The 14232-nt window shown below is 35.8% G+C and overlaps 1 protein-coding gene across 1 annotated transcript; it reads right to left on the bottom strand.

Annotated features, from left to right (window-relative positions):
- Nucleotides 1-2156: 2156 nt before the first annotated feature.
- LOC150080801 (uncharacterized) lies at nucleotides 2157-13329 on the bottom strand. The gene is made up of 2 exons (XM_090381400.1): nucleotides 13164-13329; nucleotides 2157-2363 (listed from the first exon to the last, which is right to left on the bottom strand). The coding sequence occupies exons 1-2, from the start codon at nucleotides 13293-13295 to the stop codon at nucleotides 2172-2174; spliced, it is 324 nt and encodes a 107-aa protein (XP_090237526.1). The 5' UTR covers nucleotides 13296-13329; the 3' UTR covers nucleotides 2157-2171.
- Between the last annotated feature and the right edge of the window lie 903 nt (nucleotides 13330-14232).

The raw sequence follows: 14232 nt of genomic DNA, 5'->3' as shown, positions 1-14232 counted from the left end.
TAGCGGATGCATTATTAATATGTAATAATTCCCGTTTTATCAGCCAATATATGCTTAGTAAACTTATTGATTAAATAACTAAATAAAAAAATAATAATAAATCTTTATTGCTACCAGAGTACATATTATAGTATAGTATATATACATGTACATATGTATATTTAGTATATATATATGTATAATATTTCAGAAGGGACAGGAATTAACATTAAAAAATTAAAATTTACAATGTTTAAAAATATAATTAATCCAAATAATCGTATTACTATTTCTACATTAAAATAAATACAATAAAAAGAATTAGAAACATGTAAGCACCAAGAATTTGCTTATTTCACAGAAACGAAACTAGATGGACTAATCAGACTGCAAAAACATTTGGTTTGAACCTTGCTGACATTCGCAATGGGACAGCTCATTCTCGTCAGATATAAGGGGTAGAAAAAGTTTCAGTCTAACCTGTATGGATCGTGTGATGTTAGTAGTTCTTATTCTATGCAAACTTATGCAAAATCTATAAGTCGTTTGATGATTGTAAGAGAGTGTTTAGGGAGAAATTTGCCTGAAAGTGCTAGCATATTGTGACATATTAACATCTTGTTTGGCTCTGAGTGGTGGCTGGGGGATTCTTTATGAGAGGTATCTCACAAATTTGGTGACGAGGCAGTTCCTATTATCTTTCGGTGAAAAATTACCCTTCATTCATCTAGAAAATAAAGCATATTTTCGTCGTTGAGTGCAGTTTCAAGCTCAATGGTTGTTATTTAGGGAGCGGGTGTAGTTTATAGTTAGCCCAGTTGAGGAGCCAGAATTCAGAAGCTGTGATCCCCTTGATATTCGTAGATAGAGTTGATCTCACAATTCCGAAGTGCAGTGGATCTGACGGGTATACAGTATATATGAATGTATGTATTACCTAACTAGAGTTGCGTCTCTAACATGCTTGCATTTCCATCTAAGTGTGCTAAATTTTAAACAGTAGTCTGGCCTCTGGCATTAATCCAAGATCGGTGTGAGAAGAGACATAACATTTCGTTCTCATCAAGGGACATATTAAGCTGAGCAACCTGTAGTTTGAGCGTTTGGCAATTTCGAAGGGTTGATATTTAGGTTTAAATTAACAGATAGGTTTATAATTAAATTAATTTCATATTAATGATATTGTTCATATAGGTTGTACTCTCAGCTGGAATGATGAGTTTGATGTCCTCAATATAATTTATGACATCGTTCCTAGTTAGAGAAGGGAATGATTGCAGACTGACATGTGTACATGTCAGTCTGCAAGTCATAAATTCATTTTAGTTTCCATTTTTTTAAATTATAGTAAGTAACAGGATCTGGAATTTCATCCCTACCTCTTTTCGGGACCTTGGCTCCGTTGTTATCCAATTATATCCGATACCACTATATTAGCTGTTCTTAAATGTTCCAAACATGATGTAAAAATGTTTTACATCATGTCTGGCACTTTTTTTACGTATTCCATTTTACAACCGAGTACTGTATATACTGTATATATATTACTGAACTGTGAGATGTCGTCCACAATGGTATGAAAGAAAAAAACCACGTTATGTAACTGCTAATTTCTTCCAGATGTGCTATTTTTTTCATCTTTGCCCTTTACTTTGATTCTTTACAAGAATCAAAAACTTGTTCCCTTGCAAGGGCTCATTTCCCAAAGGTGTAGAGCTATATTAATTGAAATTCGACTGTATGAACAAAAATTTCTCAAATCTCTTCATCTCTTTCTCAGGAGAATATCATATCCCATTTCCCTTCCACATTTATAACATGTAGCAAGTAAACTAACTAATATAGCGTGTGTCGTGTTATCATTTATATTTTTCAAGCAGCCAAGCTGTTATTATAAAATGGCATAATTCGTTGCCAGGTATTTCTTAGGTTACAAATCAGTAAACGAGGAGGTATAAATTAATAGCAACAAAGTATGACGAAAAAGAGTATTTCTTCAGCAAAAGGATTGTTCCACCACAATCCTTTGGTAAAGCGTTTCAAAAAAGGATAAACATCGATTTAAATTACATTAAATAACATCTACGAAAAGTGTACGTGAATACGTTCCATAATGAATGCTAACCTTTCTTGTCCTATTTCATAATCGACGAAGTTTACCTTGCTTTGTTGGACACTTAAAAACAGCTGCATCATTGCAAGTACATGTTGAGTTCCTGAACTTTTTCCTTTACGTGTTTTATCATGTAGCATACTTTTCTCAGCTCACAAGACGGAATGTGCAGGTATATATTAGAAATCTTTTTCTGGCTTGTCATCTGTCCATTGATCTGCTTTTCCTCGTTTTTTTCTGTGACATTTCCTGTTAGACTCTTATACTCATCCTGTAAGATATAATTGTTTAGAAGTCAAGTTACTAGCTCTCTCTCTCGTTTCAGAATATGTCATAAATATAAGAAAATTAAGTAGCACCAAAAGGTTACAAAAAAGTAACTATAATAAGCATTGATAACATTGCGAAGAGGAACAATATCATGAGCGAGAAAAAAAAAAGACGTTTGAAGTCTTTTTTTTCCCCACTCCTTCATATCGAGGTCCAAAAATCGTTATTTTATAGGGTGATACTTCAGGACTGTCCAACCGAATCGTAATAAATCATAATAACTTTATCTATATACTAGCGTTGCAATTTGAATACAGAAAATTCAGTACTGGACGTAAAAGTTTGGATATATTTTATGATTTCTAATTTTAAATTAGAAATCTTTATTGCAATAATAATAATAATAATAATTTTTTTGTTTTTTTATTTTTTATAATAATAATAGATACAAGACATGCGATTTTGCCATTTACGGCCAACAGGCCAAGGGTTAACAGTGATAATACAGTACGTGAAAGAAAAATTAAAATAAATAATAACTGAGAACATTCAGTAAATCGAACATAAGGAAATACATATATGAAAACATAAAATGACGTACAGAAAGTTCAAGGTTCAATACAATATAAAAATACTGTACATTATATTATATTGAAAGAAAAAGTGGTAAATATACAGATGCTCATAAATCATTTCTGTCCGCACAGAGAGAGAGAGTCTAACCACGTAAAAATTAGCAAAAATATAAAGTTTGTCATTACTCATCATTATACTGAATAAATGAGTAAGCCTCCTGACCGGCAGATAGTTTTGTTGGCTTGAAATAACATTAAGGGGAGATTCGAGGTTCGATTAGGAATATAAGGGACAGAGATATACGACTCGAGGAAGCGGCGTCTGTATTACATGTCACAAGTAAACGTATTGCATTCAATGACTAAGTACGTGAGAACATCTGAAAGGGCAGAAATCTATCGGACAGTTGAAGACGGCTGAGATGTGAGCAGAGAGTTGGGGTCTCTTTGAGGGAAGGCTAAGGGACTCTTTCCAAGAGCACAAGTCCCAAAATGATAGTTCAGAAATCGGGCCAACGATAATTTTAACAGCAATGGTAAGACGTTTCGATCTAATCAGAGTGGAGGGTCTTTGAATTTGTAGCAAATGGCCATTGCAGTTGTCCTTAACTGTGGAGGAAGTTTACTTTGTTCATGGCCCATTTTAAGAGCCAAAACTCAGCAGCAAAAAGTGGCTTGATTTTGCTAGGAGCAAGAGAAACTCATACCGCTGCAGAATATAAAAGTGGAGAGAATACCATAGTTTTATATAATTTCTGGTAATTGTGACATCAGAACTATACTTCAAATGCTGTTCGTTAATCTATCGAAGTCGAACTGTTCAGGTGAGCAGCTATGATTACTGATGCAAAGCTTAGGGTCAAATACAACTCCAAAATCATTATACTTGTTGACAATGGGGATAGGAGCATTACACAGTGTTGACTGAATAGATACGGCATTTTCTTTAAGAAAAATATCATAAATTCAGAGTTTGCTGGGTTTATTTTTAGTTCGAACTGGTTGAGATAATTTTCAAGTTCCAGGAGAGTGTCATTAATTAATGCAATTATCATAGCAAGACTACTGTGCGTAGCAATCACTGTGAGGAGCTTTATATCATCACCATAATATATAGCATCATGCCTGGACTGAAAAAGTGGGAAGATAAGTGCTGTAAAGGGGAGTTCAGATAAGACACCACGTTGTGGAACGTCTGAAGACATACATCACACATATATGTTCGCCCATGGAAAATAAGGTAGATTATTCTGTTTTGAAAGAGTGATGTGAGGAACACTGCAGAGTGTCTCTCTTGATCTGATAGTGATTGGAAAGTAGCTTCAGCATTTCTGGAACGTTTATAGACTCAAAAGGTGCTTTGAGATCTACTTACACTAAAAGTTTGGAATCACGTTTCTTTTTTTTTTTTTAATTTTTCAAAGTTTTTATAAAAATAGGACCAACGTTTTTACCAATTTTTATTAAAATATTTTCTATTATGTATAAATATTAAAAACAAATAATATTTAAGAAATATTTAAGGAAATTTTAAAATATTCGAGAATATTCCAGAAAGGTGTAAAAGACACCTGAATATTGTAAAACATTGCAGAAGATTCCTGAATATAGATAATTCTAGAATATTCTGCTGTAGAAAGTGGGAATATTGTTTCACTATTATAGAAGATTGTAGAAGACTCTAGAGTGCTTTGCAATAATACAAATTGATGCGTGAGAGCTGTAAATTATAAAATCGAACACCCATCATTCAGAAAAAGTGTTTAGTGTAAGTTTTGTGTTTCGTGATAAATATGGCAAAGAATAAGGAACTGAGTGTTTAAAAAAGAAGTAGTGTTATTATAACTCTGTATAAAGAAAGTTTTTCCATGAGCAGTACTATCAGAAAATTAGGTGTTTCATTTAAAGGAATATAAACTACCGTTCGACGATTCATGGAGATTGGCAATTTAAAGGACAAACCATGATTAACACTAATTTCTAAACGCAATTGACGACTTACTGCACTAAAATCCGAGCTGGGTTCAATAGTAACAGAGAAACTCGCGTGTCTACCTGTACTGTAAAGCTTCGTCTTAAACAAGTAGGACTTCCGAAAATCCTTATTAAAGCATGAAAATCGAAAGAAAGGTGGCTGGACTAAGAGCCATCAACATTGGATAACTGAAGAGGTGAAAACGCACTGTGGACGGATGAATCCGAATTTGAAAATTTTGAATTAAAGCGTATAGTCTATGTGAGAAGGTCAACTGAAGAAAAAATGGTACCACGTTGTTTAGTGCTACAGTCAAACACGGTGGTGGTTCCATCATGATCTGGGATTGTTTCGGTCTTTCTGTAGGGGGTGACATAGTCAGAATTGAAGCAATTTTAAGAAAAGAAGGCTATAAAAACATTCTTGAACATAATGCAATATCCTCTGGACTTCGCCTCTGTAGAAGAAATTTTATATTACAGAAAGATAATGACCCGAAGCACAGCTCTAAACTGTGCGGGGATTTTCTAGCAAGTAAACAACAGGAAGGAGTATTGCAAATTATGGTGTTGGCCACCCCAATCGCCTGACTAAAGTTTTTAAAGTTTTTATGGGATTATCTAGATAGTCAAGTCCGTGAAGTCAAGTCTGCCCTATCTTCACAAAATGTGTGTGAAACCTTGCAGATCTCTTGGAACAATGTTAGTCAAGTCACTAATATAAAATTAATAGCCAGAATGCCACGTCTGTGTAAGGCAGTGATAAAATCTCGTGGAGGATATTTTGATATGTAATCAGTATATTCTTAATATTAATCATTTCAATAATTTTTGTTGTAAATTTTTTAATGGTAAATAAAAAATCTTAAAATACTTTGTAGTATGTTTTTTATATTAAACTTTATGTTATCATAGCTAATTAAAAAAAAAAAACCCACGAAAACTGTTGTTATAGCTGGGATTCCAAACTTTAAAGCAGGAGTGTAGGTGACTGCAAGCTCCGCTTCAGATTGAAACTCAAAGGAACTGGTAGTGGCTAAGAGGATAATCATAGTGGATCTATGAGGAAGGGAGTAATGAATTTGAGGAGGCTGATGTGGAAGTCGTTATTTAGTTATAACATTCTCACAGTTAGTACATTCTCAAGCAGCTTCAGAAACAAATGGCCAGTGGTTAGTATTATCATTAGCAGCGGTAAATGATATAAAGGAGCAGCATCATAAACAAACAAAGAAACAAAAAAAAAACAACCTCATATTTCCATCCACCTCTAATATATTGTCTAATTTTTCCTTAAATTCAATCAAAGCATATAATTCCGCAACACCAGATGGTAGTGTGTTCCAAGGCTCAATTAAGGCTGAAAGCAAATTTTTGCACATCTCTCCTGCAGCCATCCTTTTTCAATTTAAGTCTGTCCTCTTGCGTGTGTGTTGACCGAGAAAGAGTAAAGATGCCATCATCATTTAGTTTACTCAATCTATTTAAATCCTTAAACGCCTCAATCAGTTTTCCTTGCAAGTGCCTAGTTTCCAAATGCTGCAACTGCAGAACTGAAGTCTTTCTTGGTAAGAGCACCCTTTTGTCTCCCTAATTCTGTTGTACTTCTGTGCATCCGTTTCTTTCTCAAGATGCTGCCTAACCATTGCCTTGTACAATTTTTTAAAGCATCGAACACATTTTGACGGTATTGTTTATTGCGTATTAGCAGGATCTATGATAGTGTGTGTTCATTGGATGCTTTGCACATTGCCTGCCCTCGGGATGAGGGCGTAGAGTTCCTTCCTTCTCTCCATAAGTTATTTCGACACGGGATAACTTACGGGGAAGGGGGAATAATCCTATACTCTCTCCCTGAGATCAGCTAATTGCAACCTAGGCTAGAATCGTCCATGAGATTTGAACCAGACCCCTTCGACAAGTGACAGGTGGCGAACCCACTGTACCGTTACGGAGGACAAAAGGACGTTCAGACTACTTTCTTTCACCACATCGTATAATCTTTCACGGAGGGTTGGAAGATCGCCTAAGGAGAGGTAGTCGGTCCTCAGGACTTCTTCAAATAAGTTATGACCAGGTTCGAAATGGAAAATTTTATGAAATGGGACACTCATTAATGAAATATCTTATTTTTAATAATCAAGTAAGTACTTGACATTACCGATGCGTATGACGAATCGAAATGGCGTTCCAGTGCACCTCCATTTCGAGCCCTGCTTGTGATATTCGCTTGAAGTTTCCTAATATACAAAACTGAATCGTTGTTTAACCATTCATCCACGTGAAACTCGCCTATACATCTTTACAATCCATAGTTGAGTTGTGACTTAACAGAGGTTTCCCCTCGCCAGTTATGCACAATGAGCAGTCGATACTTGCTCCATATTTAAGCTTCTGAACTAAGATTAAGATTCCTAACTAGGCTTTATCTTTTTTTTTATCTTATCCTATTTACCTTGTTATCTTATTAATTTAGTAAATAAATAAATATTCATTTATTGCAAATACAGCAAGCTTATCACAGCACTAGGGTTAGGGGCATGATCAAAAATATATATTGCAGAACATCACATTTAGCTCTCGGATGCAGTTACTGGGTTGCAGGCAGGCAGCTGTTTTTATTTCTCATCATTTGATTGGAAATCAGACTCCTGTAGGCTTCAGAGTAACCTCTTGCAATCAATGTTGTGATAATTTATTAGGTGAAGGGACGCATTGGGGAACGTTCTGTCCATTTCTTTGAGTTTGGAGAGGTTCGATTTGAATTGTTGTTAGTTTCTGGAATTTTCCCTGTTGGGGGAGCTATTATGTTGGCTAAGTTTGGTGAATCGTTTGCAGAGGTAATTAACTTTGCAAGAAGCATCATTCCAGACTCGTTGATCATCTATTGCAGAGGCTTTGTTTTTAAGTTTTCATAAAGCTGTTGCTTGGATATTGTATGGGGAATGGAAAATTGAATAGAAACCCGCGTGGAGCGTAATATTAGAGAAATTATCTCGGTCAGTTCCTCATCCACGTCCTTCAGAAAGAGTGATGATGGCCCACCCACTACACAAATTACATTGTGTGATGTGTTTGAGAACAGGTGATTGGTGTGTAACCTATACTCATAAGGGAAACCATTTTCCTTGTGAGTACCATTCTCAGTCATTAACTATAAATATCTTCAGGCGTGCCACTTGTATAGGTGCGTGAATGTTAAAATAAGCAATTCTAATAAATATTATATCATTCGTGTGCCACAGAAACTTGTCCCACTTGCCTAGGATTGCCGATGCCTGATTCCACCAGCGTCCTATCAAAGTTTTTATAAATCAAAACAATTAATAATTACTTTAATCAGTATTATTAGATATGAACTTCTCTGTGGGTTTCATAAATTCAAGTAATCTATGTAAAAGTTGTACGTCACGATGCACAGGTTCAGGAAATCCTTAATTGAAAAAACATCTTGCGGGAGTCAGTTTATTCGGTGCTTTAAAAATACATAACTGATTCCCTCTTATTTCTTCAGTACTGCTGTCTTTATCATTGCACCCCCCCCCCCTCGTAGTCACCAGTAAGAATTGCTGATGCCCGCGCGCATTGAATGGTTTTCTCAGTTACTAAATAAATCATTATTGCGATATGGAAATATTTAGATTACAAGAAATGTACTGTAGGAATTTTATAAACATAAATAGAAAGTATGTATGATAATGCAGGAAAATTATGTTTATTAATAATAATATAACGCATAGGTTACAGTTATTGCCGATACATTGATAATAATAAGCACATAAATACCTATAATAATGTCTAGAACATCCCAATAATAACACATTGGGATGTTCTAGACATCCCAATAATAACACATTGGGATGTTCTAGACATGAATAAATCTTGGCCAAGCTGGCCCTGAAGGGTGTAGGTATATTTATTATCTCTGCAATAAAGAATATTTATTTAACGGGGGGGCTTTCCATTCACATACTTTCCAGATGCAAGGAGCATATATAACTGTTGGACGCATGCCTCCAACAGTCAGGTACGCTTTATCATCAATTAGAGTTGAGAGTCTTTTAATATCAAGATTTTCAGCCACGTCTGTTGTTGTTGTTGCCGAAGAGGGAAGCGATGCTTTTGAGTTGTCCACTTGAGCAGCCAGTATTCTGTGGAGTAAAGGGGTTGTACAATGTATATTTAACTTTCTCCTATACTTCAAAGGCATACAAGACTTTGGATACAGTATTGTACTGATGTATCATCAGATAAATGCGCAGCTGCACATGAAGCAGGACTGCGCTTCATTTGAAGCGCAGTCCTGCTTCAAATGAATATCTTGACGCGCAGTCCTGCGCGTCAAGATAAATGAAGCGCAGGACTGCGCTTCATTTATCTTGACGTGCTTTCTAAGGGTTAGTTAACTTACCTGTTCGTCTAATTTCATTAATTCTTGTGAAAGGTTTTAGCCCTAAACTATTATGTAATCTAAATTACTCCACACCATCAGGCATCTCTCATATTCTGGAGTTATACTTCGCAACTGGGTTGTCATCATTCAACACCAGGGTACCTGCCCACCCACTGATGAGGAGCTAATAAGCTCCGAAATGTTGCCGTATGGGTGATGGCATCCGCTGAGAATAAGTAACATTAGTCTTCTCCTATGGTGAATCGCTACTTATTCGAGGTAGTGCAATATCATGGCAACTCGTTGTGAAGGTATTCGCATTATGAGATATACTTAATGATGCCAATTTATAACTACTTAAGTAGTTGGCTACGCACAGAAATGATGCAATTGGACTAACTTGTACGCTACTTAATTCTTGTTTAATTAGAATACACGTGCGGCATTACGCTTCCTGTTTAACACTTCATTTTCTTGTCGCTCCTCCTCCTTTCCCCTACCTTCCACGCATTCATTTGTACAGAAACATTGGCAATATGTTATTTGAACGTGTTCGTTATGTAGAGTGCCTGAATCGAACATTGATTCAAATTCTTCACAAGGTTTCTTTTGGCTCTAGAATGTAGGACAATACAGAGGTGGAAGCAGTCTTAAATAGTGGTACGGTCAGGTGCGAATGTTAGAGGTAGCTCTAGAAGTTTATTTGATTTTGAATAGACGTTTAAGTAATACAGACTATGTCATGTTGGAAGTGGTCATAATTGGGCCAAAATTAGTGTTTTGGTCTCTGTTTTATTCTTGTGATGTTACTTCAGGAATAGGAATCGTTGTTTAGCAGCAGAATTTTAAATAAGGTACGTGTTGTCGTCTATAGTTTAATTTAGTAAAAAGTATTGCTTACCTAATGTTATTACCTCGAGAGTGTGAGGTAAGCCCTGTGGTTTATCTTGCCTTAAATATTGTTTTTACTGCCTGTTCATGAAAAGTATTAATCTGATCGAATAGTTAGTGGAGCTGACAAGTCTAGCAATTTTTTTTTATTCTTACAGCAGAACGTTCAGAAAGTATCTGAGCTTAAATTAGGAATTAGCGTACCTGCGATGCTGATATATTTACAGATTATGTGTTGGCATTGTTTTGCCGATCCGTAATGCTTATTTGTTTTGAGGCCATTGTGAGAGTAGGGTCACACAGGAAGGAAGAGGTTCACCGAGACTGCCAATAGAATATCATAAATTTATAGTGAATCCGAAATTCACTTAAAAGGGTTGTGATTATGGTGTTTAGTTATTATGCGTTCGATCTTTCCGAATTTCGTTTGAAGGTTGTCAACCCAATAAAGTACACAGAGAAAAGGAAAAAAATTGAATACTTTCAAAACTGTAATGTTCTATTCAAAATAACTCAACGCAGAGCCTTTTATTTTGATACTTGAAGCACACAGCCAGTTATGTTTCAGTTGTTGCCTCTAATAGCGCAGTAATAACGAAATTAAAATGGCGACCTTTGCAGATATGCAGAGTTCGATGTTTGTTTTGATTTAAGAAGAAATGTGCTACACAAATGTGACCTAAATTTAAGATAGAGCTAATTAATGCTGGAATTCCATAAAAAAACGTTGATAATAAAAGACAGGAAAGTGGCAGATTATTTATTAGAAAGGAAAGTGGCAAAACTGCGAGGAAAGAACTTGTTAAGTTGAGACAAGGTCCATTAGTTGAGACCGTGAAGTGCTACAGATAACAGTGTGGAATGCTAAGAAGGCATCTATCCTTCAAGTCATACAGACTTTATATTGCATTTACATCTGTATGACTTGAAGGCATCTATCCTTCAAGTCATACAGACTGTAAATGAAATATAAAATGAATGAGAGGGCTGGAAATAGGAGGGAGTTGTCTGTACGGACACCTTTTCTGTAGATGTGAAGAAGACATTTGGAACATCGTTTTCAGTTATGAGGGAACATCCCTGAGGAGTGGCAAAAATTATAAACTCATTGTGAGATTTTTGGGATATGAGAACTGGTATGTAACTGAGGAGAATATTTGTGACTATCCTAACGTTACCACCTTTTGGGCACTGAGAAAAAGCAATGGTCCATTCCTTTTAGTTGATATATTACTGCACATGCAGGAGAACTTTCTGCCTTCCCGATTCACAAGGAATATTGCTGGAAATTCCGTGTTTCAGCATTTCTTCTGAATATTTTCTTATACCACACTAATACTTTCCTGGTTGAGGATTGGTCACTTCAGTTTTTCATACTGATATCTATGTTTTCCCCCTCTTTTATTGTAAATATATATTTTGTACGGAATCGTAAATTTACCAGATTAAAAAGCAGGAACTCTGAGACTGTTCCTAGTACTTTTTAATACTTTACGTATTGGGCGAGTGTAGTGGAAATAAAACTGGAAGCAGACTGTGCGGTATCACCATGGGTGGGACATATGGCGGTTCAACAGTTTAAGGAACCTGGAATTTTAATCAATTCAGTTCTCAACAGTGCCGAGAAAAACTACCACAACGCTTGCACACAACCATTAAGAACAAGCATGCATGCAACACGCATAAAAAGAATAGCTTCCCCCTTCGTGACACTGCGACTCTGTGTAGCAAACCCTAGCAGTCGCAGTGAAGACTTATGTGGAAGGCATTGAAGCATTCCTTACTTGCAGTTACGATTTCTTCTGCTTGAGAGTGCTAAATCTTTAGCACATAAACAAAAAAAAAACAAACAATACTTGATGATGATAATCCGAAAGAAAAGACCATGCTACTCTCGCATAAGATCGACTAACTCGGCTACCATGTAAAAAGTCGCATAATTCCTCGCGTCATTGACGGAATTCAAACTCCGGTCTTTTCCTATAGGTGTGAGGAGGACAGCGATTCTGCCAAATTTGCTACCCACGAGGGCCCGCTCAACATGCAGATCAGTCTGTGAGCACATACTTGTGCAGATATAATACACAATGGTGCGATATGTGCCCAAAGCTGGCCACCACCAACAACAATAACTAAAACGTATTCGGACACCAATAATGTTCAAGAAACTAATAATCTATGGTTCTACTTCTGTCGCAATGGAAGCATTATACTCTTATTGAAGAGTTTCGATCAGTTGGAATTTGGCACCATTTATTGTTTAACACATACTTATGGGCGAATAGTGTCATCACACTATCACTTAGTGTTAACAGCCATGATTCGGTTTCCAACTCTGGACGCAGTTCAGAAAATGCTTTTCGCTGGGACAGGAAGGGCAAATTTTCATACGGCTTTTTTTCTTACAGGGATTCAGATAGTTGGTCTTGAATGAAAGAGTTTCACCAGTTTTCTTGCAAAGAAAATTCTAGAAAAGATGGACACAGACCATAAAACCTACAGTAATTATTTTATTATTTATTATATTATTATTTTTATATAGGTTTTTCCGGTCCGTTAGCATGTTTTTCTGAATGAAAAACAGTGTTCAGGCCCATAGTACATTTATAATTTTAAAAATGCATCATATTTGAATATTACATTCCCACATTTATTATAAAAAATAAATGAAAAAATGCGTTTGAGCTTGTATAAAATTCTCTCCACTTTAGAAGACACGAAAAGAAGTTTTAATTTGATGCATAGAACATTTAATTTCAATCTCATATTTAGAGAGAGACATAAGTTCGATTCGGACTTATGTCCAAAAACTCGAACAACCAGATAAACATGGTTATAAAAAAAAGTTAATAGGTCTGTTAGTATAGTTGGCGATAATCAGTAAAATTTATTCTTAACTCTTTTACTTATCCGAAATAATAGTCCTTAGATAGTTAGGTCAGTTCATTACTTACTGCAAAATACTAACCCTTCCGTGACTGCCATTTTCCTCAAGTGAATCCTTATCTTGTGCTGTTTTGCTTTCATTTTTCATCTGTATTGTGATGTTTTGGAAAATATCTTTTAATTTATCAATCTGCATTTTTGTCTTCCTAATCATGGCTAACAGTTCTTCCACTTCTTGGAAAGGCGTGAGCATGTTATTAGACATCTGCGAATCTTCGTTTGTGTGGCTGTTTTCCATCAGCTCTTTATTTCTGTAAAAAAAAAATAAAATAAAAATAATAATATTTTATCTGTTATTGGGGCTATATTTATACTACAGCTCTCTCTCTCTCTCTCTCTCTCTCTCTCTCTCTCTCTCTCTCTCTCTTTTACTCCTACTCAACACTGGAAGAATGGAAAAGCTTTGAATTCAATGACTGTCATTGGATGAATACGATTAATTCCTCATATTCCACTGGGAACATTAGAATTAGTCAGGTCAAATGATACAAGAAAGCAAACCAATTTTTCTTTCACGTCGGAGCCGAGTTAGTCTGTCTGTGGACATTGTTCTTATTTCTCCCCGAAACTCAGATTTTTCAATTTTCAAATAGGCAAATAGACCACAGAAACTGCATTCTATAGAAACAATATATTCAATCCGTAATTTTTTTTCCGTTAAGGAACCAAACCAAATTCTAAATGAAATATATTGCTTTTAAAACTGGTTGGGATTCGATTGGATTGGACTGATTTGGGCTGGATTTTTTCCTAAAAGTGTGAAACAAATTGAATAAGAGCAAGTAACTTATTAATCTTTTTCATGGGCTCTAAATTTAATCACAGACGCATGAAGTTTTATTCACGCTTAAGCACAACGTCAATGTTTGAAAATTGCGCTGTTGGGAGGGACAAAAGCAAGGCCAAAGGCTGATTGTCCTAATACAATTTACTTTGCTAATGGCCTCACGACTGATCACCAAAAACTTTACTACAGTCATTATTAAAAATGAGGCCTCCAGACTCCTATGCAGTACTCAAGGTGTGGGTACTCACACCTTGAGTACTGCCTTATACAATGGGACAATCACTTCCTTATCTCTGCTAGTACA

Source organism: Mastigoproctus giganteus, chromosome 9 (genome assembly GCF_048544385.1).
Source record: "Mastigoproctus giganteus isolate SK-2022 chromosome 9, ASM4854438v1, whole genome shotgun sequence".
In the NCBI taxonomy this organism is placed as follows: Eukaryota; Metazoa; Arthropoda; class Arachnida; order Uropygi; family Thelyphonidae; genus Mastigoproctus; species Mastigoproctus giganteus.
This window is presented reverse-complemented; position numbering and strand designations above follow the sequence as displayed.

What these genes read in the sequence shown, in the direction of transcription:
- LOC150080801 (XM_090381400.1), bottom strand. Translation starts at nt 13,295, where the DNA reads ATGATTAGGAAGACAAAAATGCAGATTGATAAATTAAAAGATATTTTC. An exon ending in AAAATGGCAGTCACGGAAGG is followed by an intron (nt 2,364 to 13,163) that starts GTTAGTATTTTG and finishes TATATCTTACAG; the next exon opens with GATGAGTATAAGAGTCTAAC.